This window comes from Pithys albifrons, chromosome 4 (assembly GCF_047495875.1).
Source record: "Pithys albifrons albifrons isolate INPA30051 chromosome 4, PitAlb_v1, whole genome shotgun sequence".
Taxonomy (NCBI): Eukaryota; Metazoa; Chordata; class Aves; order Passeriformes; family Thamnophilidae; genus Pithys; species Pithys albifrons.
In genome coordinates, this window is record NC_092461.1 from 24,150,877 (window position 1) to 24,177,695 (window position 26,819).

Genomic DNA, 26,819 nt, shown 5'->3' on the forward strand with positions numbered 1-26,819 from the left:
GCTTCAGAGTCCTCTACGTCCCATCAGGCAACACAGTTGCGGGTGGAGAGGGGTTGGTACATAGGCCTTTCTGTCTGCTAGTCCTTCCATTCACAATTTCATCCTGCTCCATCTTAGCATCTCCACAGGCTGCAGTTCCTTCAGGAACTTCACCTGCTTCAGTATGTGTCCTCCGTCGGCTGAAGTGGCTCCAGCACAGAGTACCTTCTCCAACCTTGGTGTTCTCTCTGCTGTTTCTCTCTTTTTGTTCCCTCCTCCTCTCTCTGCCCAAGAATGCTGTCTCTTTCTTGCCCTGCTGTTCCCCAGGGTGCCTGGCCAGGATCAGGCCCTACCACCAACCTTAGCCCATGCACCTGGTACATAACTTGCAGTAGTAGTCAAATATTTACAGGACTGTTGGCAAGATTTATAGAGTGGGACCTGGAGTGCCTATAAAGACAGCAAAATCTAAGTTCAGGTTAGGACCCTTGGCTGTCACTGCACTATGTGCTTGTCTCAGTACTTTGGCAGTGCCCTCTCATCTCCACTGATTATAAATGGCTGCCACCACCACAGAGTAAGTCACACAAAACCCAACATTGACAAGTTTCTCTCTATGATTTTCATTTCATTGGCAAAAGAAAAAAGCAATTCAGACTGTAATGCTAAAATTACTAACTCTTATGGCATTTAATTACAATATTGTAAGAGGAGATTTATGCTCACTCTTTCACTCTGAGTTGGTTTTTAATTGATTCTACTGTTTAGCAGCACTGGTGTGGTCCAGCTCAATCTGATGTGGAGTGATGATATCAGCCATTAAAGAAGAACAGGAATTTTTCCATCAAACAATGTCAGTTGTAGCTCAAATAAGATTACAGACTTCCAGAGCTTGCCTTTGTGGTGTCTCATCCCCTGCCAATCTTGGGCTATAGGCATTGAACCATCCTCAGTCCTAGCTAAAATGACATATCCTGAAACTTGAAAGGAATTTATATTTTTTATATTCTAATTACTGTTTTGTGCTAATGTATTTTTTCTAAGTTTTTTAGATAATCACAGTATTTAGGGTTAAATCTTAAGATTATGAGTCTTTTTGGTAAAGGTACTTTCTGGTTTATAGTTTCACATTTTAAATATATTCTCTTCTTTTTTATTAATTTGGAGTATTTTCTCTGAATTTTTCTTGAGAACTTTCCATCCCAAATTACATGGAGAAATAGGACAGTGATGGTCCTTTAGCTCATATATTTTCTATCTCCCCTTTGTCTTCTTAAGGTAGGGACAAGTTCATAGAATGAGTGTGAAATGTCTCAGACCTGGCAACTGTTAGCTGTGGATTACCTCCTGAAGTGAATGCAAGGAAGCAGACATCTGGTTACCTAAACGATACATGAGAAAATGTATTGCAATTAATAGGAAAAAACCACACTAAGCATGTAAAGGAAAGGTCTCTGGGGTAGCTGAGGTAGCCAGCCAAAGAAGTACTAGTCTCAAGCAGATTTTTCTTGAGCATTGATTCAAATGTTGTCTCAAAAATCTTTGCATTACCTGGGACATGCGTGCACTTAAGTGATGGAACATATTCTGTGTACCAGTTATTTTCCATTAATGTAAAATGGATTCTTGCTGTATATGTTTATAACTTGCAAACCTGTTTAACTGCTAACAGGGAGGATAGAATTAATATCATCTCATCTGAACATGTTTATAGTCTCTCTTAAATACTCAATTGAGCCATGCAATTAGCAGAACACAATACCAACAAAATAAACATCAGAAAATAACTGGCTTCACCATTGAGAAAGATGCTCTGTTTTGAGGTCACCAGAACATCTTACACAGTGCATCCAGTACATGAGCAGCCTGTCCCTTATGGAGACAGCATGTTGTTTAAACCACACCACTGCACAGAGTGAAACACAATCATTACCTTTTTTTTTCTTTTGCTGAGATTGTATTTTACTCTAAAGCAATTGGCATTGGTACTTAACAGTCAGAAAAACTGTATACATTTAAGGTATTTAAAAGTTCTTCAAGGAAAGAAAAGACTAATTGAACTAGCAGCACTGCTTGGAAATTATTTTTGACCAGGAATTTTATCTCTGATGTGAGTGTTTCTTAATGCCAATACAGATCAAAGATCTAGGCCCCTTAGTCTCTTCAATAGTAAGGCTTTGCTTGTAAATTAAAGTTAAAACAGGGATGGGAAAGGCAGGGAGAACCTAGAGAAGCACTTTGGCACCTAGAGCAGTGTCCAGGAAAGAGGTTCATCGAATCTAAAAGTCATTCTGATGAACTTCTAGCACAGGCAGAAGTACAGCAAATCCATCACCATTAACTACTATGTTCAGACTTCAAGAATGTTGAAAGTGTCCTGATGTCAATAAAAACAAAAATCCTCCTACTTACTCAACTTCTTCAGTTATATGTTTATGACATTACGTGTTTGTGACCAGCTGAAGAACTTGCCTATCTTGGTCACTAAGTTTCTTATGTCTGTTTCTCTAATAAGTTCTCATTTTGAATATTTTTAAAATCCAACAATGCTGCCTTTAATATCTTTGCCCAAGATGAGACTAAGTTGCTTTCGAGTAAAAAGATATCCAAGTGTTCTTCCTTATACCAACGGTCTAGTATGCAAACATTTTTTCCTATGATTAATTAAAAAAGGAAAAAAGCAAAGAGCATCCAGATTGTTTTCAAGGTTTTTAACATGTCACCTGAAAGTTCATATTCATGATGTGTTAGTACTGCAATATGATCACAGATCAGGGTTCCTGTTTTGTGAGACAGTTTTTGGATGATGGTGTCTCACTTGGAGATCAAGACTTGGTCAATGTAAAACGTAGCATTTGGAACTTCTTCCTCTAGTTCCAAGCCCTGAGCATTGTCTTTAAAAAATCATTCAGATTTGATTCTTCTCAAAACCAGTAGCTCTTTAAATATTTCCTGTGAAATAGAAAAATATTGATGGGAGGAACTAAGAACGTTTTACCTTAAAGTAGCATATCACACAGTGACTGTACATTTTATTGAATGAAGAGAGCACCACAGGAAGTGCCAAGACTGAATTCTGACTGTCTAAAGTTATATTTATGCAGCTTATAGACATGTTCTTTACTTTGAGTGACACAGTTGAAACAAACCATGTGGCCATTTTAATGTGACACTTTGTAAAGTATAATTAACATTATTATATGGAGACATATATAATAATAACATTATTATATAATATGATGAAATTAAAATTGTGATACCAACTTTATTTTTTGCTGTTATTTCTTTATCCAGAATTCTAGATTTTGTCCATCCAGTTCCATGAAAAATATCAGTTGAGTAGACTTTTCACCTGTACGCATTCTGTATGACTCGAAGTGCCTGGCTTAGATTTACAGGTCTCAAAATGGAGTTCGAAAGCTTGGTGTTACAGTACTCATTTTAGAAGGACTTTGATCCTTTTTATCAACATTAGGACCGCTAAGAAATGTGTAAAGTAAAAGCTTATGTCTGTATAGCAAAATCCCCCTTGAAGAAGCTTAGGTCTACTGTCAGTGAGTTCTTTGGGTTTGACCTTCGGTGTCTTCTTAAGTCTGAGTGAAAACAAACACATGAAAAAATCTGGATTTTGTTTCTCTTGATTTCGTTCTGTGTAATATCAGTATTGGTTAAATATCAAGTCATGTTTGAATGCCAAATGAATAGAAAATGGGATTCACTGGCTTTCTCTAAGTAAGGGGTCATCACTGAAGATGTTCCAACCTCAGCTAGCATGTGAAGAAATGTGACAGCTCTTGCGACACTGTCTTTCTTCCACAACATACCTGTCACAATTTATTCTCTCACCAGTTCCTTGATCTCACCCAGAAAGAGCATTTATTTTACCAAATGCTGAAGTAGGTTTTTGTGTGTAGAAAGACAACACAGGATACATTTTAATGTTCTGAATATTCAATATAAGTTATTACTCACTATCATGCTGAGCTGTCATATCAGATTTAACATGTTCAGATGAAAAGGTAATACCTTAGTCACCTCTCATACTACAAATACCTATTATTTCTAGTTGGCAAATGGTAAACATTGAACCATTTTCTGCCAGCTCCACTTAGAATAAACACAGAATCTAATGCTACTGAGATCTGATGTCTTATCCTACTTTCATGCTTTCAAGAAATGATTACTTTCTTCCTTTAATCTCATTCTCTGCTTAATTCAGAAAATTGCAAAGGAGACATAACATGTACAAGAAGTAGTGTATGATGTAAGCTATTTAATCAGCAAAATAAAGCTGCACAATCTGCCAGTGCTATTAAAAGTCTGAATTTAATGATCACCCCACCACTCCAGTTCTGCTTCCAGAGGTTCCCCGAATTTGCAGCAGTAGTGAACTGCTGCTGTGGTACTACGTATGTTCTGGATTTGGACTGCTCAAAAGTGAAACAAAGTTCTGCAAATCTATTAATTCACATAGATAATACTCTTCAACAATGTATTCTTTCATGTTTTCCAAGGAATGTCTACTCAATGGCTTAAAGATTTTTAGGGTTTTGTCACAGATTTTCCTTTCAGGACCCTCATTGGCTTAACAAACTCAGTGGACATGACAGATATACCAAATAAACAGTGGTCGTTCACCTCTAGAAATCATAGCTGTGCATTTAACAGCCTGGTAAGAAATACATCACTGAGCTCTGGTATGTTTCTGTTTGACAAGTGGAAATAACTATCTACATCTTCATTTTTGAAGTTGCCCTCTGACATCACTCACAATTTTCTTCAGGTCAGAGCCAGCAGTATCTGTAATTTTATCAATAGCAGTGGGAAGAATGGACTACCTTTATTGATTAATCACAATGACTGTTTCCTGAAATCTATGTTGAAATCTATGTTGTTCTCCAGACTTTTTCTCGGTGATAAAGTTGCTTTTTATTTTCCAACTGTCGCAGAAAAACAGCTTTTAAGGAGATATAAAAATTCAGTGCAATTAGTTCCTCCTTGCTAAAATCCATTAGCAAAGTCAGGTGATGTTAATCAAAAATCTTGTAAGCAAAGTTTAGAATTATTGCAAGGAAGTGTGGTATAGAGGATTTCTATGTCTGTACCTGCTTTCCAGGTACTTGGAAAGCAAAGGCAGTTACCAGAAAAAAATTCTGTTATCAGCAAGGACATTACTAAGTAATCTCAGCAGTTCTGTACTGTAATTTTTTTCAATTATTACTTTAAAAACTGAAGAAAGTTCAAATTTAACAATTGGAAATATTGATGTAAAAGTAGAAAATTTTGAAAAGTTGTCATTATTTGACACCGACATTTGTGTATTTAGATATTGGACTTCAACAGAGATTTCTGCCTCTTGCTCTCCTGTGCCCTATTCCCTAAACATCATGGAAGTTTTCCCACATACCTACAATGCCTTTAAAATATACCATAATGTTTACACAATCCCAAGTTTCTCTCTGCTCCATTGCAAAATTAACTGTCCTGTGCCAGCCCACCATCCTTCTAGGCAGAAAACAGCCTTAGTCTGGAGGGCATCCTGTAAGGGAAGTTTATGTACAGTTTACCTAAAACTACTGAAATTCCTAGTAAAACATACCTGGTTTAGACCAGATAATTTATTTTCATCATTAGCTTGTTTTCTTGGAAATTCTTACCCTAAAAAATTTTCCTGCACAATATAGCTCCCTGTAATGTAATTCAAAAAGAACACAGTGAACAGCTTTACCTATATTTTATATTCCTTATACTTTCTTGGTGTACTTGCCTACTTTTGTCCTTAATCTGTTTAAACTATCACAGTTGCTTCTAAATTTACAAGAAATTACACAGAACAATGTAGGTGAAGTTGTAATAAAGCTCCAGGTGAGCTATAATAAAGGCAAAGAGTAATTTAAGGCACGATTTCATGACAGTTTTAATTTGCTGTAAATCCGCGCTCCTTGACTCATTAGATTTTAGGCAGACTAGACAGGTAACTGAATGATTCATTTTCACACAGATCCATTCCCTGCATCATTGGAGCACTCCCCTTCTGTAGCAACAGCAGCAATCAAGGCTTTCTGCTTTTGTATTAAAGTGGGAAGGAGGACAAAACTTTTCTAAAATTTACATATGTATTTACATTTTCTGGAAGTTTGCTATGTACATAGGGATGAAGAACAAGGTTTGGAAGTTTAAAAAGGCTTTTGAGTAGGAAATGCAGGTCCTCTGAGTTCATGTATTTGTGTTTTTATAATATGAAAGAGTAATGTGTATATAAAACTGCCTGGTTTTTGCCTTTTCTTTGTCCATCCTTGAGATTCCAATTATTGTTTTGACCTTCCAGAAACTGAACCCAGAATCTGTCCAATCCAGTATGCAAAACTCCCTGTCATAAAAAGAAACGATATATGAAAAAAATCTGCATATGTAGTGGACTTGTTCAAATAGTGTATAATTAAGAGGGAAATAGTTACATGTACTATGACAAAGACCTTCATACAAAATACATCATATGTGTTGGGTAGTAGTGTAATTTAGCAAGATGTGCCACAGCTATTGAACCTAAACTAATAGATCAGTGCTGTAAATTAAGTCCTATGTTTGGTAGTTTTCAGTGCTTGTGTTGTCCTTTCTGAGGCTTCCTATGCTTGTATCTGTGCTGGTTGCTGTGGCTGAGTTGAAACAATATGTTAAGCAATCTGATAATATTAAGTAAATAGAGAAAACAAGTTGATAAAAGCAATTACTTTTGTGGGACCGTTGTGTTCCTTAAGATTTTATTACCTTTTTTGCAGAGGTTTCCCTATAACTGAATTTGACATTTTGAAAGGGCACCAGATGCTTCTAGGCAACTTTATCTGCTCATTGCTAAAATTTTGGGAGAATTAATAGTTATTGGATGTGTCACAAATTGTTGTTTATTCTGTGTGAGCTTCTTGTCCTCCAGGCACTATTCATGTATGAATGGAGGCCTTGCAATGTGTTCTTAGAAGCAGATTAAATGAGTCAGTTTTTTATTGTTTATTTTTGTCACTATATAAGAAAAAAAATTCTATTCTCTTTGTGATCAATGTGAGTCCAGTTGTTGTATGAAATGCTTTGTTGCATTCTAGACAGTTTTAGGGAAGGCAGATTTGCTTTGCTTAGTTATTTTTCACTTAAAATTTAATTATCAAATAGTACTTCAAACAAATGAAAGCAAAACCCAGCAAATCTTCTATTTTGAGGGCTGCTGGGGTGTATCTATGTATATAGCCTTTATTCTCTGTCAAAAACTTTGAAGAGTCATTATTTACATTTTGAAGTTTCCAGAGGCTACTAATTGAGGCAAGGCAGGTCAGTTAATTTTTGTAAGTTTTACTGATATTAAAGGTAGTGGCACTGCTGTCAGCGTTGTATTTGCTATTATTAGTAGTATATATCAAATGTTTATATATCAAATGTTTAATAAGGTACTCACAAATTACAATTATTTAACAGAATTGATATTATGGCAGATACTTTAACTGAATTTGACCTTATAATTCATGTATAATCGTCTTCTGTGATTCTTGTGAGACCAGAATAGTTGAATAGTTCCATGTGTTTCAAGATTAATGCTGCCCTCAATATTGAGCCTTCTTAATTCTACCCTTTTTTATACTAAATAAATATACTAAAGCTATTTTTTTCTCTTTTTTTTATACTGTTTACACTTAGCAATGTAGCAAGAAAGCATCAGCTTCGTTATTGTGGATCCTGAAATCATCTGGAATAATTGCAAACCGTCCTTGGCCAAGGATCACTCTTACATTGACAACCACTGCTATAATATTAACCATGGCTATATTCAACATGGTAAGGAAAAAGGGGTATTTTTTTTCTTATAAGATTTTTTGGTTGTTGTTAGTCAGTATTGGTTTAGATGTCAAGTTTATGGCCCATGGCTATGCCAGGAACCTATATGATAATGATTGTCAGAGACAGAAATGTAAAGCAGAGCAACAGAAAACATACAGTGTAATGGCGGCCTCTGCAAACAGGAGGGTCAACAAGAGCTCAGAACCTGGCTAAATATCTTAAAGAAAAATATTATTTATAACAAATAGAAAATTATTAAATCCCAGGTTTTAATTATACAAGTCCCTTGGTCATCTCTGCATTGCTTAGTAAAACAGAACATCGTTGAAAGAAGGAAGTATCCCCTCAAAGGATGTGTGGAAGACTTTGTACAAAACAAATGAAGCTCTGTTTAGTTTGTCACGCACCTCTAAAATAATCATAATTTATACATTATTGATTTCAATACTATTCTTTTTCTTTAAATTAAAAAAAATCGAAGTTACATCAAAACTTGAAAAATAATTAACTACAAATTTGTTATGTCTACTTTAGTCATTTCAACCTGTGCTTTTCTCTCCTAGTAGGAAAAATCCTTGTAATTCTATTATTCTTTTGTAACTGAAGCAAATATAGCTTAGATCTGCCATTGTCTTCCTAAAGCATGAATCTTAGCGATCCTGTTTATTCTCAAGAGTGTGTTGTCTCATGGGATAAGCAGCATATGGGATCAAAAAATTTCCTTTGTTTCGTCCCATTGGCTAAGGCTGATTTGTAAACCTGTGAAGGTGTTCCAGTTCAGTTCTGTATCTGCAAAATAGGAACTCTTAATATTTTTCTAGGTAATCTTTTCATTACCACATTAATACAGAGGTAATAGTCATGTTTCAAGTGAATGAGATTCACATTTTAGTGCTTTTGAAATTGCAACTCCAGCCTCTTCCTGGAGTTGCTGTTACTTTTGTTTTGAAGTTCATAAAAGACTGAGAGATTGAAAATAACTACACTGTTTTATTTTGTTTTCCCATGACATTTTGGGGGACTCTTAGTCAATCATTTGTTGCAGTAAGTACTAAACTCATCTGAAGGCTTTATGTGGGCTTTTTGTGTAATGTGGGCTTTTAAATGCGTACAATTGAAATTTCTGGTAGCACCTTGTCTCCCTTTTTACTTTAAAATTTTCCTAGTCTTGTTTTTGTTGGTTTTCTGTTTTTTTCTTTTTCTTGCTTTTTTGAAGAAGAGGAGTTAGACTCAAAAACCAATTCCATTTTCAAAATTTAAAATTCAGTGAATTAAATTGGGTGTATAAGGCTGATAGAGGAAAAACTCAGAAGAAGCAGTGGCTGGAAATGAGAAAATAAATTCACTTTTCAGCAGTGAAAGCAGTTAGCAATGGGAACAACTATTGTGAAAAGCTGTTGATTCTCCATGATTTCTTATCCTCAGCTGAAGACTATATGCTTTTTTGAATTATAACCTTTAACCAGACAAAATGTATGTATATACAACAGAATAAAACGTAGAGATGGAGTAACTTGTAAAATGAAGATCAGATTAGACTTTCTCTATAAATAAGAAAAAAAGAAAGAACCGACTTGTGTTTAGAGAATACTTTGATTTAGAGTTCAAGCATATGGTTATTTATTAAGTTAAAAATTGTAACAGAAGATATGGTCAGCAACTGATTTTTGCTTAGACTAAAGTTCTGGTGTGTACAGCCCACTTCAAATTTGGCCCTCAACTAGTAAAAGACATTCTAGCAAAAAAAAAAAAAAGAGCAGTTGTTCAGTATGTCATTTTTAGAAAAAGGCTTTAATTTTACTGGCTCAAGTTCAATTTAGGTGGACTGAATGTTATAGTAAAACCTAATAGGTTGTATTTAGAGTCTTTGTGCCTTATCAGTAATGTTACAGTGTTACAAATAACCACGTTCCATGTTATTCATGAGATGATAATTTTAAGTACAATTCTCCCCTTGAAACTAAACCTTAGTAGTTTGACTAGCAAAAATGACTTTAAATGATTGTGAAATTTGCATTTCCTTAATATTAATAGCAAATTGTGGGAGAGACTCTGAAGTATCATTATTATATCTCCAAGCAACATGTTCTTAATAGCAGAGTCCATTAACTGCATTTATTTCCATGAACCCTTTCAGTAGAAAAAGGCAAAATGTAGCCATTAAGATTTAATGGAGATAAAAAGCGTCTAACCATTCCACACCTAATAAATCATAATTAAGACCACAATATCAATTAAAACTCAGTTTTCATGGTCAAGGAACACTAGAAAAAATAGGGGTGCAATTTTATTTCAAATTAGCTGTTTCAGCAGACATCAGAATCTAGTCTTCACATTTGAGAGGTATATAGTCATGATCATTGGAGGCAAGTCAGCTAATGTGATGTTAGTATCAAATACTTCTTAGCTGAAGGGAAAGGGTGAGCATTAGATCTGGTGCTATACAGAGAGTAGGACAAAAATCAGTGGCTGAGAAAAACTGTTTTTGCCAAGCTAACCAGCTTTAGACCAAACATGAAAAAGTATCCTGCAGAGAACAATCCAGACATCTCAAGGAGATGGTAGGACTGCATGAATGCAAAGGGTCAGTACTTGGAAGCTGAACCAATGACTGCATGCAATACATTAAGTGATTGTACCTTACCATCTTCTGGGATTTTTGATTTCAAGGAACACAGCATGATGGGAGAATCCTGTAACAGCTCTTGGTTTCAATGACTTCTTATTCAAATGCAGGAATGGTTCTTGGCACAGCAACAGGATCTCAGGAAGTCCCAGGAAGGTTCTCTAACTACCAGCTTTAAGATTCAGGATCATAGAATCATGGAGTAGATTGGATTGAAAAGGACCTTAAAAGGTCATCGAATTCAAGCCCCTCAGCCATGGGTGTGGATATCTTCAACTAGATCAGGTTGCTCAGAGCCCTGTCCAACCTGGCTTTGTTTCCAGCAATGGGGCATCCACCACCTTCCTGGGAAACCTGTTCCTGTGCCTCATCATCCTCATCATAATTTTTTTTCTTTATGTTTAGTCTGAAACTACCCTCTTTTAGTTTAAAACCATTACCCTCGTCCTGTCACAACAGACCCTGCTAAAAAGTTTGTCCCCATCTTTCTTAGAGGTACCCTTTAGGTACTGGATGGTGCTATAAGGTCTCCCTGGAGCCATCTCTCTTCCAAGCTGAACAATTCCAGGTTCCTCAGTGTCTCTTCACAGGAGAGGGGCTCCAGCCCTCTGATTGTCTTTGTGGCCCTCCTCGAAGGGCTTGCTTTGTCTTTTTGTCCAGTGTATTTTTAGCAACAGGACTGTTTCCTCTTAAAGAACATGTCTTTAGGAATGTGAGGACTGACAGAGGTTTGAGTATTTTTGCTCCATTGTTAATGTATGTCTCTGAGCATGAGCTGCCTTAAACGATGCAAGTGTTGTCCGTCTCTAGTTGTGAATTATATCCCATGTTTAAATAATGACAAATAATTAAGCAAGCTGCTTTCATTCTCATAGTGGAAAGTTGGTTTCTTTAGTGTGCCTTCCACTTAGTGGAGCAAACTCATTGATACAGTTGCTGACCTTTTTAATAAGCAAGGTCTTTGGCAGTTATGCTGTAATTATGTGGCACCACAGCACGTAGTGGTTTGGAGGGTGCCTAATGCATGCACGTCTTTTAAGAAGAATAAACAGACCCTGCCTAGGGAGATTCACCTGGCCTGGGAACTGGAAGGAGAATGGGCAATGCACAGCTGCAGTCATGTCACTTAAGTGGTACTTTCAGGGCCGCATCAGAAATCTATTCCAGATTATAGACATGATTTAAGAAATTTAAAAAATCAGTATCAGTCTAGATGCACTAGATTAGCTGAGATGCACTAGCAGATCAGACACTGTTCTGAAATAATGTTTGCAGCAGTTATGGTGTGTGGGGAGAGACAGAGTCTTGCTGTCACATGATAGTTTGCTCCACAGACCAGCAAAGATGAACCCATAAGTGAGCATCTCTCCATGTCTGTCAAATACCATGGTGTTATCTGAATCTGTGAAGGCCCAGTAAGCTCCTTGTCTCTCTCACCTGGTGCTGGTGAAAGCTTTGAACAAGGCAGTGGTTTGCCACTGCATGATGCCTCTACAGAGAGGCTGGGACCTGAATACATGGTGGCACAAAGGTAGTTCTGTATTTTCACTTGGCACACAAGCTTTTATAAAAAAACCCAAAATTACTGAGCAACTTGAATTTGGTACATTTTGACCGTTAACAAGAGACATGCCACAGGACACCAAGTAACACAAATGCATGAACACTTTGAAGCTAAGAAATATTATACAAAGACAGAAAGAAAATGCTCTCAAAATTCTGCTAAATGCATTGCAGTACTCTCTGAATCTTCACTATCCTTTTCCAGCTAACTGATATCTCAGCATCACCTCTTCCTTTTTAAAAAAATGCTTTATAGACTTGGTAGGTACTTGGCATTCCGTACTCTGCTTAACATTCTCCTTATAAGCTTAATGAAGAGGAGGAATGATACCGGAAACTGGGCTTCTCCACACTGTTCTTGAGGCTTTCATGTGGGGATATATGGATAAAAATCCTGACTCAACTGCCAGACCAACTGGCATTTTTCAAAGGAAGCTGTGATATTCATTTGGCATTCAAGTGCTTTCATACCTTAGTGAGAGATATGGCGTCTTTTTTTTTTCAGTGAGATATGTATATTGGTGAGATAAGAAAGATGCACTAACTTGCTTATCCCTTGTTTTGAGGGGAGGGTCTATCACCACATGGCTCCTATTGAAAGAAATAGCAGCACAGCAGGTATTGTCGTCATGTGAGGCAAAACTCACAACAAAGGGTTACAGATTATGCAAACACAAGAAAAGAAAAAGCTGCTAGAATATATGAAGTTAAAATGAGAATTTAATGGTAGCATGCTCAGATGTTCCCTGGAAAATATTGGTATTCATAAAAATACCGCTTTCACTTGAGTCATTTGAGTAGGTGTGACTGCTTAGTAGGACTGAACTGACTCTTACAAAATATACTATGTTGAAGAACAATATATATCTTCAAAGCGTCAGAGCAGATGTAGATAACTGATGAGAGACAAGAAAGACAAGTACAAACATATCATTCATGTTTAGCTCATGGGAGGTGACAACATTTCCATATCCTTTTTTACCCTTTTTATATCTATTAACGTATTCATTGATATACCATATTTCAGATAGTGTTCTATGTATATAGGTAACATTTATAGGTCAGAAATGCCCTATACAAAGTTCAAAACCAAAATAAAATACTTCTATATAATTTTATATATATATATTTTATATATATAATTTTATATATATAAAATTATATGTATAATATATATATTATACATATAATTTTATATATATAAAAATTCCATCTTAGTTCCTCATGTTATATAAGTTCTTGCTCTGTGGACATATGTAGAGTGGGATTCTGAAGGTAAATAGTTATTTCACCTGTAGAGAAAAAGTATGTACACTGTTAGAGGGATGTGGAGACCCTTGGCAAGTACCCTTGTTAACAACAGCTATTAAATAGTTGGAGACAGGCAGGGGATTAAATACTTGAGGCTGTTTGAAGGGCCTGTGCCTGAAATTGTTCCTGTTAAAGAGGAAGGCCAGCATGAGCTGGCTGAAAAAGAAAAAGTAACCAAGCGACTTCAGGAAAAATTCCGATGTAAAGAGGGAAATAGTGTGAAAAGTATAAAAGAAACATGGAAATGTGTAGCAGGAGGCAGAGTTATGAATGAAAGCAGCTGAGTGTCAAAATCTGGTTTGACACTGTTATAAGTCACCCCTCTGGCATCAAGTCAGCAAGAGCAGACTCCCAGTCAGATACTGAGAGCTCTGTAAGTGGGCACAGCACAGGCTGTGACAGGCAGGAACCCACACCTCAGTTTTGTCTGTGCATGAACTCAGGGTGCTGTGTCCTTAGCCTGTGCATTCACAGTTTGCAGGGAGTTGTGTGCACAAGTGCACATAAAACTAGAGCACCCACATCTCCTCGCAGGAGAGTGTGCAAGTAGCATAAGCAAGAGTGTGTGCATTTCACCCACATGTCCTGCAAGAAGAGGCAGATGTTCATATGTCTTCATGCACCAGCGAGTCATTAGAGCCTTTTGAGATCAGTTATAGGAGGGTGTTTAAAAATCTGTGTTTACTAACATTTTTTAGGGTCTGGTTTGGCAGTCGTATATATATGTAGCATATATGTTTATATAATATAATTGAGTTTTTCATGTTATACAATTATGTTTAAATAGGACATTCAGTTGAAGTAAACCCAGGAATTACTCATATTGAATTTATTTCATTCTTGTCTCTTGTGTGTGTGAGCTTCTAATATATGAAAGTAACACAACAAAGAGTCCTTTGTCTTACTCAAATAGAAGAGTGTCCGATGAAGGTTAAAAAGGTTTTTTTTTGTTTGAGGATGCGTGAACAAGTAATCATGTGATGTCATTTTCCCTTTACTATTTCAATTTGCAGTGAAATACTGAAGTTAAATGATTATTGGCAAGGCTTTCTCTCCTTCTCTGTTCCTATTCTCTATTCTGACCTCAAACAGTTGTCAAGCTAATGGATTATATGTTGTTTTATTCCTAGTTTTTCCTGGATAATGCTGTGATAGCTTTTCCCCCTGTTCTTAATTCATCAAATGCAAGTTTTCCTAATTCAAGTAATCAGACACGGTGGTGTATACAAAACAACTGTTTTTTCCTACCGGTAAGTTCATTTTACATTTTTTTCTTTGTTTATAACAATTACACTAAATTGACTGTTGCCAGATCTGCTTGAAGTTAAACACCCACCAGTTTTTAAGACTGCAGTAAAAGCTTGATTTTTTTTTTCAGTCACCTGCAACTGCATTTGAAGTAAGTGGGAAGTTAAAGGAGGTTGTTACTTCTGAAAATAGAGGGTTTTATGAATGTCAGATTAAAAAAGCAGGAAACAGCATGCTAACTAGGAAATGTAGCTTACCCATGTCAACACATTACAAGATATCAAGATAACACACAGGGACTGCAAAACAGACTGTGCACTGAAAGTCAGGTTGGTCTGCAGGCAGGTTTCATGAGGACCAGTGGCTGATATGAAAATCTTCACCATTTACATCACTAAGTGTGAAATCTGTGATTGTCACACTTCCATCATTGCAAATTTGATTAAGAGGTGGGGTAAGAGGGAGGAAAATAAAATACTTATGTACCACTATAAATTACTTAAAAAATCTGAACTGATCTGAAGAAGGTGTCTTATTGTGAACAAAAGCACAATGGCACTTGCAAGAAGAGGGGGAAGGACATTGCTGCAAAAAACGGGAACTGTATCCTGGAGAGCAGTGATTCTTAAAACGATTACAAAAGATCTGCAGTTGAACATAACAAGCTGTATATTGTGTCAAAATAGGTCAACAGACTTTGGATGAATAAGCTTGTGGCAGCAAAAGGAAAAAAGAGATTATTTTATTTCTATGGTGAAATAATGAGACCATTACCAAAATGGTGGATGCTGATTTCCAAACAGTGTGTCTTAAATGAAACAGCTATTCACTATGTCAAACTAAACAGTCTCAGGCACACAAAAGCAAGATGTTAATTATGTACAGAACTCTCCAGGAAGAAAAATGGTTGCACTAACTGCAGCACTTACAGATTTTCATCATCTCTCTGGTAAAGTTATAGTGGAGCTTTAGTTTCTGTTTCTCATTTTCAAATTTAGCTAACTTGATGCAACCAGGTATGGATAGGTGCCTTCATCTACTTCTGGGACTGACATCAAGTAATCCTTTTGGACAAAGAAATTATGCAACCCTTCTCCTGTCCTCTGCATGTGTTCACACTCACAAGCACGTAGAAATAGATTTTCTAATGCTTATTTATATTTGTTTGCTTCTTTAGTTAACAGGTTTTCTAGTCATCTTTTTTGCTATTTCTTATTATAGTTTTGAATATCTTGAAAGGTGTTGTTCTCTTTTTTACCAATAAGTTCTCCAACAAGCATCTGAAGAATATAGTTTTCATAAATTATATTTTCTATTAGGATTCAGTGTGTGGAGTGTGCCTTCTTTGTTTTCTCTTGTATAACTTTGTCAGCTCTTCTTATGAGTGGCACGTTTCTAGCAATTTGTGGTTTATATAGTTTTTAAAAGATTAAAACACATTCTTTCATCTATGAAACTTTGTCCTTGATAAACTGACATTAAAAATTATGTTAAAATTTCACTTCTAGGAATAATAAATGAAAATATTAGGTTAGCTAAAGTTTTTTAAAACTTTAAAACATCTCTCAAATACACATTTTTTTTCATCTTCACACACTGCATAACTTCTAGCTTGGAAAAAAGCTATAAATTCCTTTTGAGATACCACTTTTGATAGTGTTTTTTTTAATCTGGAAATAAAATTCCTCTGTCTTCACTGGATGATGTATTGAATACTTAAGCTGGCAAATATTTGTTTCTTTAAATTAAAAATCCAGTATTTTGAGTCTGTATGTTACTTATAAGCTTTATTCATGTTGATAAACTTTATGCGATTTATGATAGTGGACATGACAGATCTATTGACCATGTCATCTAAAATAAGTAAATAAGAGGTTTGGGAATTGTTTTATTCCCAATTGAAATAAGTCCATTTTGAAGCAATGTAATTGATTCTCCTCCTCCTCCATACCTCAGAATAGGTTTTCTGACTTGTATTGCTTGCTTTTTTAAAGTTTTAGCAAAGACTCCATAGTAAAATTATAGAGGCATTTTTGTGTTTAGTTTTGTGTAGTTTTGCTATGATGCTTCTGTATTTTTCATGTAATAGAAATTAAGCCTGGGAGATTTCAAGATGTACATGTCTCTTCCTGTGATAAAATACAGTCTGGTGTCAGTGCTGCTATCTCCACATGTTAAATAAATGAAAGTTATAATACTAACTTCTAAAAGATGCAGTTTTGGAATACACTTTATTTGACTAGGACAATCCAAAATTACTTTGTTGTCAAGTTTTTCTCTATAGACATATGAGAGTAGAATCCCTTTTTAGCTCAGTAAAGATCTTTACACCCACAGAATGGTAGGTCTTAAATTTTAAGAGAAGAGACCAAATATACTGGGCTGGATCCTAAGGCTGTAATGCACTGGTGCAAGGCACTGGACCTGTGATCCCAGTAAGAAAGGCACTCAGACTCTGTAAGGTATTGGTTAAAATACCATTTATTTGAGCTAGATCAAGAAGGAAAAAGGATAGATGGAATTACGCCCTTTTTCAGATGCTAAGAAGCCTGAATTGTACACCATGAGGGGCATATTCCACCTGTGGAGAGCTTACCCAGTATTTTTCTCATTTGAACTGTTAGAGGATTTTTGCTGTTTCTGCTCTCAGACATGACATCCATGAGGACTTGCTGTTGCACTGTTAGATAAGAGACCACAGATGTGGTACCACTGCCACTACCAAGTGGGAACTGCCTGGAGGCTCCATGGTTGTGATAAATTGGCTGAGCTGGCTGAGGTTGTCCTGTGGCCAAGGGACATGCCAAGCAGACCATGGGTCTGTGCCTGCTCAGCCTCACTGCTTTCTGGATTGCCTGCTCTACAGATCTGCTTGTTGCTTACTGAAATATTGCACTGCAATATGCAATATCAGAGTCTGCGTTCTTAAATGTGTCTGTGCCACTCTTCTCTAATCCATCAGCCCTTGTCTGAAATCTTAGTTGAAGTTTCCAATCTATGCTATGTATTCTCGTGGAACACTATCAGAGACTGTTCCACTTGAAAGTTTCTTGGGTTTTGTCCAACAGCATCCAGTGGTGGATTCAAAAGTATCTTTGCTTGTTTCTATTTGGAAAACTGATTTCACCAGTAGAATGCCTTACAGAGTCAAAAAATGATGCTTTAATATAGCACTGAATTTGGAGTGTGACCTCCTGCAAAATGCAGCCATCAGAGTAGTTTTATTTTTGGTGATTCTGAACAATAGTACTATCTATTTCTTACTTCAACCAGATCTTCAAGCAAATTGCAATAACAGCAAAGACTGAGATGGCAGATCAATTCTGTCTGATGAGTGCTGTGAAAACTATTCTTCTTAGTGATCCTCCAGAATTAGTATACAGTGATTCAGGTTCTGTCAAAAGTACTGCCATCAACAAGTCAACAGTAGTCTGAAAATAGCACATCTAGAAATAGAATGCTTTGTAGTTTCAGAAAAGAAACTTCCTTACAAGGTGCAGGACTGTAATTTTCAGGAAGCATTTTTGGAAAAATTGTTGCATATTAAAGACTAAGATAATGATTCTAGGGATGATGTATTATTCCTGTTTTAGCATTAATTTTGATGCCGTAATCAATTTCCAGAAAGTATCCAGAGAAAATATTTTTCCAGGTATTTGACTTCAACCATACGTATTTATATATATATGTAAAAAATTGGAAAGAAAAGGCTTTTTCTGCAAATGATTGTATTCTTATATCATCATAATTCAAGAGGATTTGACAGAAGGATTTTTATATTTATATTATGCATAGGCCCTGTTAATAACTTTGTATTTTTCCTACCCTAGCTGTATTTTTAGAGTTAGTGAAATTCCATATCTATGAGGTTCATAGCAACCGTTCATCATTAGTTAATCGTTTAGCATCAGTTTATAATTACTGAAAATATAGGCAATGACACTGTAGTTTTCAGATCTTTAGACATTTTACCCTGACCGTTGTGCTAACAATATATACAGGGTAGTATTTGTACTCAAGCATGAGTGAAAACTCTACAGTGGCACAGAAATAAATCTTTTGTCAGTCTGCTGGCAGTAGACTCTTACATTAGATATCAAAACCAGCACTAGTGTCCCACAAATGCAGATGAGTGAATCAAAAGTGTGCAAGGATGAAAATTAGGGAGTATAAATTAGGAGCATAATCTGGATTCTTTTGAGTTTTGGTTAGTTGAAGCCAATGAATTGGTCTCTTTCATGAAATACCAGCATCTGATTGTTATTGGCCATAGTGTTCCAGATTGTGATAGATTGCATACTTCAGTGGTCAATCATTTACTTGGTTTTTACACTAGCCTGAGCATTTTATTATGCATGATTTCCTACTCAAGAGCCAAATTCTAAACACTTTCCATTTGATTTTTCTTTGCCAGTATTTTATATACAGCTGCATATTAGGGCTCATTTCCTGTTCTGTTTTCCTGAGGATAAATTATGAGTTGAAAATGGTAATAATGTTGATTGCATTGGTGGGCTACAATGTTATCCTTCTACACACTCATGGGCCCATGCTGGATGACTACAGCAAATTTATGTACACAATGGCTCCTCTTAGAAGGTAGGTGGATAACTCTAGTCCTTCTGAAACTATGGCAGTTCTTATGTCATGAAACAGGTTGGTTTTTTTTCTGTGTGTTTGGCTATGTAGTCAATGATTCAAAATTTAAAATCATTGTCATGCTGCAGTAAATATATTATTTAATGTTGCACCTCAGATCATTAGAATAAAAGAAATAACTCTGGACAAGGCATTTAAATTACATACTTTAGGGAATAGACTATGGTTTAATACAGACATTTTGTAATAAAGGACATTACAAAGAAGTCATCATCAAGGTTAAGGTCTCAGACTGAACATCATTAAGGCTGCTGAAGCATATTTGCTGCAAGCCAAAGACAATCAGCCTCCTCAGGACTACATATGTAGTCTTCAATCTTTACAAGTGCAATGTTAGCTATTGAAAAAATTGGTAGACCAACAGTTTTGATTTTTTTTTAAATTTTGCTGTACTTGTGAGTTTGTATGTTAAGTTTCCATGAGACTGCTGAAATATTTTTTACAGGTGATAATATATAAAACCAAACTTCTGACTCCCAATTTCAACTATTTCCATAAAGTAATTTTTGGGCACCTGTATTTTCTATCTTATTTTCAAAGCAAAGAGGTGATTCTCTTCTGTGTAGGCTGACTGTATGGCATATGCCATACCAGAGACTGAATATTCAGAGTAGAGTTTCAGTATAATTTCTTGTGCTATAACAATCATGAAGAAGGTTCTGATTTTTTTTAAAAAGGTGTAGGTTTTCTTTGCATTGAAATCTAAAAGATTAAATGAACAAACCCAGGTCTCTGTTTTCATTGCATTAGTGGAAAGGGTGTCTATGTGATGGTGTGGAGAATCGTGGGATGGGTTAGACTGAGCATGTGTTTCTGGCAGTCTTGTTTCTGCTATTCAAGCTTCTTTGCCTGTTGATATTTTCCTTCTAAATTTCTCACCAACATTCTTTCTGTGGTCTCAGAGCAGAGTTCGAGTTCTGGTGTTTCCCATTACCTCTTGTGTCTTTTGCCAAAGTAGAGTTTTTAATAAACTCTGTACAACATCTAGTTTATGCCTCCTGTAATTCTCAGGTGAAAAAATATCTTGAGTTAGGTGCTTTAGCTTCTGTTTCTCCATATTCATTGAATATGGTCAAGCTCTCCACTATGGAAATAGTGTTGTTGCATTAAAAATTTCTTTTTATTCTGCCTGTACAGAACAAGCCTCAAACACTCTCCATTTGTAAGCAAACAAGTATATTGTTTTTATTGAATCCTCATCTTATTATTGGACTTCAAAATGTAGGCACATTTGCACAGAATGTAGTAGAAGTAATTCAAGCTACGTAATATAAGTAATGGTATTTTTATCAAAGAATAAAGCATATAGTATTTAAATGGCCTTAGTTTGCATACTATAAAGTGGTATAAATTGTGGTGTTCTTTTTGTGGTGGAAGTAATATTGGTTTAACTTTTGCGCAGCCTGCTTGACTTATGTTTTTGCGTTGTAGGCCAGGAATACTGAAAGACCTGAAGACAATGGGCTCCATTTCCTTGTTCATATTCTTTATTACATTGCTGGTTTTGGGTAGACAGGTAAGATGCATGATTCTGTTCCTCTGCATCAGTGAACACAATGCCAGCCACCACATGCAGCCTGTCACTTTCCTAAAGAAACTCTCTTATTCTATTCCATCCCATACCCTTGGAAAGGAGTGTCAGAAGCATCTATAAAGCTATTTTATTTATTACCTTCCAATTTGCACTCAAACCTCACCAATAACTGTCATTGAGACATTATGCTGATAGCATACTGTGACTATTGCTTGTCACTCTGACCGATATTATCTCATAGCTTCCTGGTTTGCACCCATCTGTCTGCATCCATCTGCTGTCTCCCCTAGTTGCTTAGTGACAAGCTATTTTCTTCACAGTTATTACAATTTGATGCAGACACAGAAACAATATAGCATGCACACATAAGTGTACCACATGCTGAGGCCATAGTTGCACTAAAACTGTGACCCAACAGGAAAGTACTCTTTATTACCCAGTTGTGCTTTTTCAGAACAAATGTGATGTCAATGGTCTTACCTAACCTAAGCTGAGGGAAGATGCAAGAGCAGTTCTTTCTCTAAATCCTGTCCATGGTCCCTGGCTAAAAACTGCAATTTCAGCCCACTGTGTCAGGAAGGATACAGTGCACAAGACAGGGCTCTGAGATGGAAGAAGCAATCCATGTGAGATCGCATGAAGAGCCTGTACCTCCATGGACGGCAGTTTTAGGGAGGGTCTTATCCCAGACTGTCCTTAAAACACTCATTCACATTACAATTCCTTGAAATGTAATGACTGTCATTTAAATTGCCATGCAGGACCTGCAGGTTGCTACAGAAAAAATTCTTATCTGGTAGCTTTTACAGTATTTCCTGTAGTGGAGAACATCCTTCTTGAGTTAGAAATAACATTCTTCATCTGCTTTGCTGCCAGCACAGCATTAGAGTTGTTTATTTGATGATGGTAACAGAGAGTGGGGATGGAGCACAGCTACTTGCACTCAGAAAGAGGGATAAGGGCTTCTTCGGACCAACTGAGAATCTTTAGTCCTTGTCAACCAAAGTGTCAGATGAAGATGATGGGTGCAACACCAAGAAAAAAGGAGAGAAGGACTATCACCTTTACTGGGAAAGGAGAGGTTTCTTTGTGTGTTCATTCACATCAACAAGAACGTTTGTTTTACATGAAGTACAGGTGTTCTGTGTGATGCCAGCTAAGAAATGATCCTCTAATGGAAGAAGTCTTCATTTTCAGAGTTGTGGATTCCAGGTCCTTGTCATTATACTACTTACCTGTAACTCATCAATCTTTTGATTTTCCCACTAATTTATTTTCCCTTAAAAAAAGAGAAAAAAAATTCTGTGTTTTCAAACACTCTCAGGGAAAGTATAAATATTACTAGAAAATATTATGGATTCATTTTAATACATACCTGGCATAAGGTTTGCCATTTTAAGCTACTGTTGGTGGTACTGATTGGTAACAAATGCATGGAAAAAGAGTAGAGAGGAAATCAACCTGCACAGAGTGACCTTTCCAGGCATATATATATACTTTCTACCTTTCTGGCAGCTGGCATTTCTTTGGCAGTGTTTAACAGCTATTGGCTGCTCTGCTTTCTGTTTCACTATCTAATCCCTTTTTAAGCCATTTTATCTTCCTAGTCTTCCCAACACTGATAATGAATGCCACAATTTGATAAAAAGTCATGTGACAGTGTCTGTCTTTCTGTTTTTAAACTTTCTGTTCGCTACTTTCACCGAGTGGCACTTGCAGGACACTTTTGAGCCATCTTGGCAGTGTAGGCAAAGTGAAATTCTTCCTTACCCTTCTTCCATCAAGGGTACTATACAAATAATTTCTCTGTTTCTTATTGCATTTTTCTACTTTGCGGATAATATGCCTTTTATCTTCTTTTGATATCTGATTGTTTTAATAATTCTAAAGATAATAGCCACTGATGAAAAGAGTAGGCTTTCCATTTCCCTTAAGCTGCCATTGATGCCCCTCTGTCCCCAGAGTGAGAAACCAAAAAGTTAATCCAAATAAAAAGTGAATGCTTTCCTACAAGCCTAGCTCTGTGAACCTGCTGACCTAGGGTCAGAGAGACGCCTGTCCTGATGCAAAAGCCTGGTTCAATAGGAATGAAGAGAGGGAGAGTTACTGTATCATTACATGTTTTACAAGCCAACTTAATTGTCAAGTTCAACTAATACTTTTAGCTGCACAACCAGTATTCCTGCTGGAAGAAGTAGGCCTTCCATCAGCTGATCATTCTTATCCTTGTGTCTCCTCATTTGTACTGGCACAGCTTGCTGTGGAGCTGTGTAGTAAACCAAAACAGGGAAATGATCACACTTAAAAATTAACCCTGGAGAAATGGTTGGTTTTCAGCCAGATCTATTTCCAAGATTTATGATGTGGCTACAGCAATGCTTCTGCCAAAAAATGAGCATAGGATGGGAGTGAGCAGACAGAAGCGAGGTGGGGAAAGTAGAACTGGGTTTTTTTAATAGTCATGCCAGCATAGACTACAACCATTTCCTGACACTGAGACCAAATGACTCATTTCATTCTGCATGCATACACCTAGAGTTACTTCAAAATAGGCTGCCAACAGGTAGACAATGTGTTGAGAGTGGCGACTCTTCGCACCCCGCCCAGGAGAGTGCAGACTGGCATGGGCTTTACTGTGTAAGTGTGCTCACATTTAAACACCACTGAGCATTTAATTTCTCTTATGACCTGCTTTGAATTACCAGAACTGACATAGCCTATGAATTCCTTTCTCAACAGTACCTAAAATAATACATATCCCATTACTCTGTAGGCTGGCTGTGTATTTTTTCCGTGATGGTTACACATGTTTATCCACACTGAATTTCATTGGCTATTTTATTGCTGAGATGCTTATGACAACTTTCCTCAGCTGTGAAAACTACTTTTTTGTATACTCTGTTCTGGTTTTAAGTGAGCTTTTATTCTGTGAGTGAATCCTTCTCTTCTTGGCCAATGTAGTTTTTTCAAGAGCGTCTTCTGAAAGAATTTAGTGAAACTTTTTTCAGATTTCACTCCTAGTCACATGATCATTAACTTCTTTGTAATAGGTGGAGGCATGTTTAAGACGGAGGCATGTTTACAGAAGAGGTGTCAACCCTTCCAATTGTATCAACTTCAGCAAATATGTCTAAATAGCTCTTTTCCTTAGCATTGTTTTTTTTTTCCAAAGTACCTTGCTCTATTGTCTCATTTCTTTTCCAAAGATTTTCATTATATCCTTACCATTTGTCAGTTCTCTGGCTGTCCCCCACAAGTTTCATATGATGCAAACAAAACGAATTCCCACAATTCAAAGTAAATTACTGAGCTAGTGCTTTTTTGTTTTTAAAATTCTGATTATGAATTTTGAAAAACGGTTTGTTGCCTTTTCTAATTTCAAAGCAAATTGTAGAATACATTCTGATTTATTTTTCTGATTTCTGAGTTCTCTTTGCCATTTTTTCCAGCAGCCAAAATTTCTTTCATTAAATAGTAAAATAGTAAATAAGTTATCTATTTAATACCAGCTCTTAAAGAAGAAAGATCTTTTTGAAGACTTTAGCTTAGCTACCAGCTTTTATTTTCAACACAAAATTGGTTCAATGTATGGATATCTAATTTCAGTAGGCATTCACTTTACTTCTGTCAATTTATACCAATAATTTTGACATCCCAGGTTTTTATTATATTTTTCCTGCATGAATACAGTTGATGGCATTTGAATTTATCATGTGTGTATGTATATTTATACATTTAAGTTCTTAGATGTATAAATATCTAATACACGCATAAAAAAGACATACTAAAGAAGTGCCTGCATGCTTTTTGCATCATGTGGACAATTCTGAAAAAAAACCCAAACAAACCCCTGGTTTTGGCCTCAGGCTTTATAGGAGGACTAATTGCCATTTAATAGAGGCATGATAACAGAGCAGCGATAAAATTCTATTTCCAAGTTCCTGCAAAAGTCTGTTCTCAGGTTCTCTGTTCCTTCATGTTTGGGTGTACAAGGGTTTAAGTCTTTGCCCGCTCTTCATTTGCTTATAATCTGCAAATATCCTTTAGTAACATGAAATCATCGAAAATAACCAGCTTGTTTATTTGACATTCCAAGTCCAGATTTCTGAGATGCTGGGTGATGCATTCTAAGATGTTAAGATCCATTTTACTTTCAGAAGGATGTGATCTTTGAGTCAGGAGAGCCAGAATATTTCTTTTGCAGTGCATGTGAGGTCTGCATTCTGTCCTTAGTGGTATATGGATAAGAACAAAGCGTGTATGGCAACAAAGAAACAAGGATTTCATGTTATGGATGTTCTCCCTCAGTTTTGTAATTGAATATCTAAATAGTACCTGGCCCTTTTCAACTAATTTAAAGTCAGTGTATTTCTCTGTGTGCATTTAGAGAAGGAATCATTTTACTGTTTCTTCATCTTGCACGTATTTAGAATCATAGAATCATAGAATCGATTGGGTTGGAAAAGACGTCCAAGATCATTGAGTCCGACCCTTGGTCCAACTCTAGTCCATTTACTAGATCATGGCACTCAGTGCCACGTCCAATCTGCGTTTAAAAATCTCTAGGGATGGGGAATCCACCACCTCTCTGGGCAGCCCATTCCAATGCCTGATTACTCTCTCTGGAAAGAATTTTTTTCTGATATCCAACTTAAATTTCCCCTGGCAGAGCTTAAGCCCGTGCCCCCTTGTCCTATTGCTGAGTGCCTGGGAGAAGAGACCAGCCCCCACCTGGCTAGAACTTCCCTTCAGGCAGTTCTAGACAGTGATGAGATCACCTCTGAGCCTCCTCTTCTCCAGGCTAAACAACCCCAGCTCCCTCAGCCTCTCCCCATAGGGCTTGTTCTCCAGTCCCTTCACCAGCCTTGTTGCTCTTCTCTGGACTCGCTCCAGCACCTCAATATCCTTTCTGAACTGAGGGGCCCAGAACTGAACACAGTACTCAAGGTAGGGCCTCACCAACGCAGAGTACAGGGGAAGGATCACTGCCCTGGTCCTGCTGGCCACGCTATTTTTGATACAGGCCAGGATCCCATTGGCCTTCTTGGCCACCTGGGCACACTGTTGGCTCATGTTGAGCTTCCTGTCAATTAGTACTCCAAGGTCCATTTCTGCCTGGCTGCTCTCCAGCCACTCTGTGCCCAGCCTGTAGCGCTGCAGGGGGTTGCTGTGGCCAAAGTGCAGGACCCGGCACTTGGCCTTATTGAACTTCATCCCATTGGAATCAGCCCATCTCTCAAGTCTATCCAGGTCCCTCTGCAGAGCCCTCCTGCCCTTCAGCAGTTCGACACTCCCTCCCAGCTTGGTGTCATCAGCAAATTTGCTGATGATGGACTCAATCCCCTCATCTAAATCATCAATAAAGATGTTAAACAGGACTGGACCCAACACAGACCCCTGGGGAACACCACTGGTGACTGGCCGCCAGCTGGATGCAGCTCCGTTCACCAGCACTCTCTGGGCCCGACCCTCCAGCCAGCTCTTAATCCAGGAGAGGGTACACTTGTCCAGGCCATGGGCTACCAGCTTTTCCAGGAATATATTATGGGAGACAGTGTCAAAGGCCTTGCTGAAGTCCAGATAGACCACATCCACAGCCTTCCCCTCATCCACCAGGTGGGTCACCTGATTGTAAAAAGAGATCAGGTTGGTCAGACAGGACCTACCCCTCCTAAACCCATGCTGGCTGGGTCTAATCCCTTGTCCGCCCTGAAGGTGCTGTGTGATTGCACTCAGGATGAACTGCTCCATAACCCTGCCAGGCACAGAGGTCAGACTGACAGGCCTGTAGTTGTCAGGGTCCTCCTTGCAGCCCTTTTTGTGGATTGGGGTGACATTGGCCAACCTCCAATCATCTGGGACCTCCCCAGAGAGCCAGGACTGTTGGAAGATGATGGAGAGCATTTTGGCAAGCTCTTCTGCCAGCTTCCTCATCACCCTGGGATGGATCCCATCTGGTCCCATAGACTTGTTAGGATCCAGCTGGCTCAGTAAGTCAGTAACTATTTCCTCCTGGAATACAGGAGGGCTATTCAGCTCTCTCTCCCTGTCTACCAGCTTCAAAGGCCAGTTGTC

The 26,819-nt window shown here is 37.3% G+C and overlaps 1 protein-coding gene across 1 annotated transcript in view; it reads left to right on the forward strand.

The window, feature by feature from the left end:
* ADCY2 (adenylate cyclase 2) overlaps positions 1-26,819 on the forward strand; it is a 213,817-nt gene that overhangs the window by 166,153 nt on the left and 20,845 nt on the right. The window contains exons 16-19 of the mRNA XM_071553661.1: positions 7,663-7,800; positions 14,434-14,553; positions 18,966-19,150; positions 20,642-20,726. Coding sequence (XP_071409762.1) covers positions 7,663-7,800; positions 14,434-14,553; positions 18,966-19,150; positions 20,642-20,726 — 528 coding nt within the window. The remainder of the gene's footprint in view (positions 1-7,662; positions 7,801-14,433; positions 14,554-18,965; positions 19,151-20,641; positions 20,727-26,819) is intronic.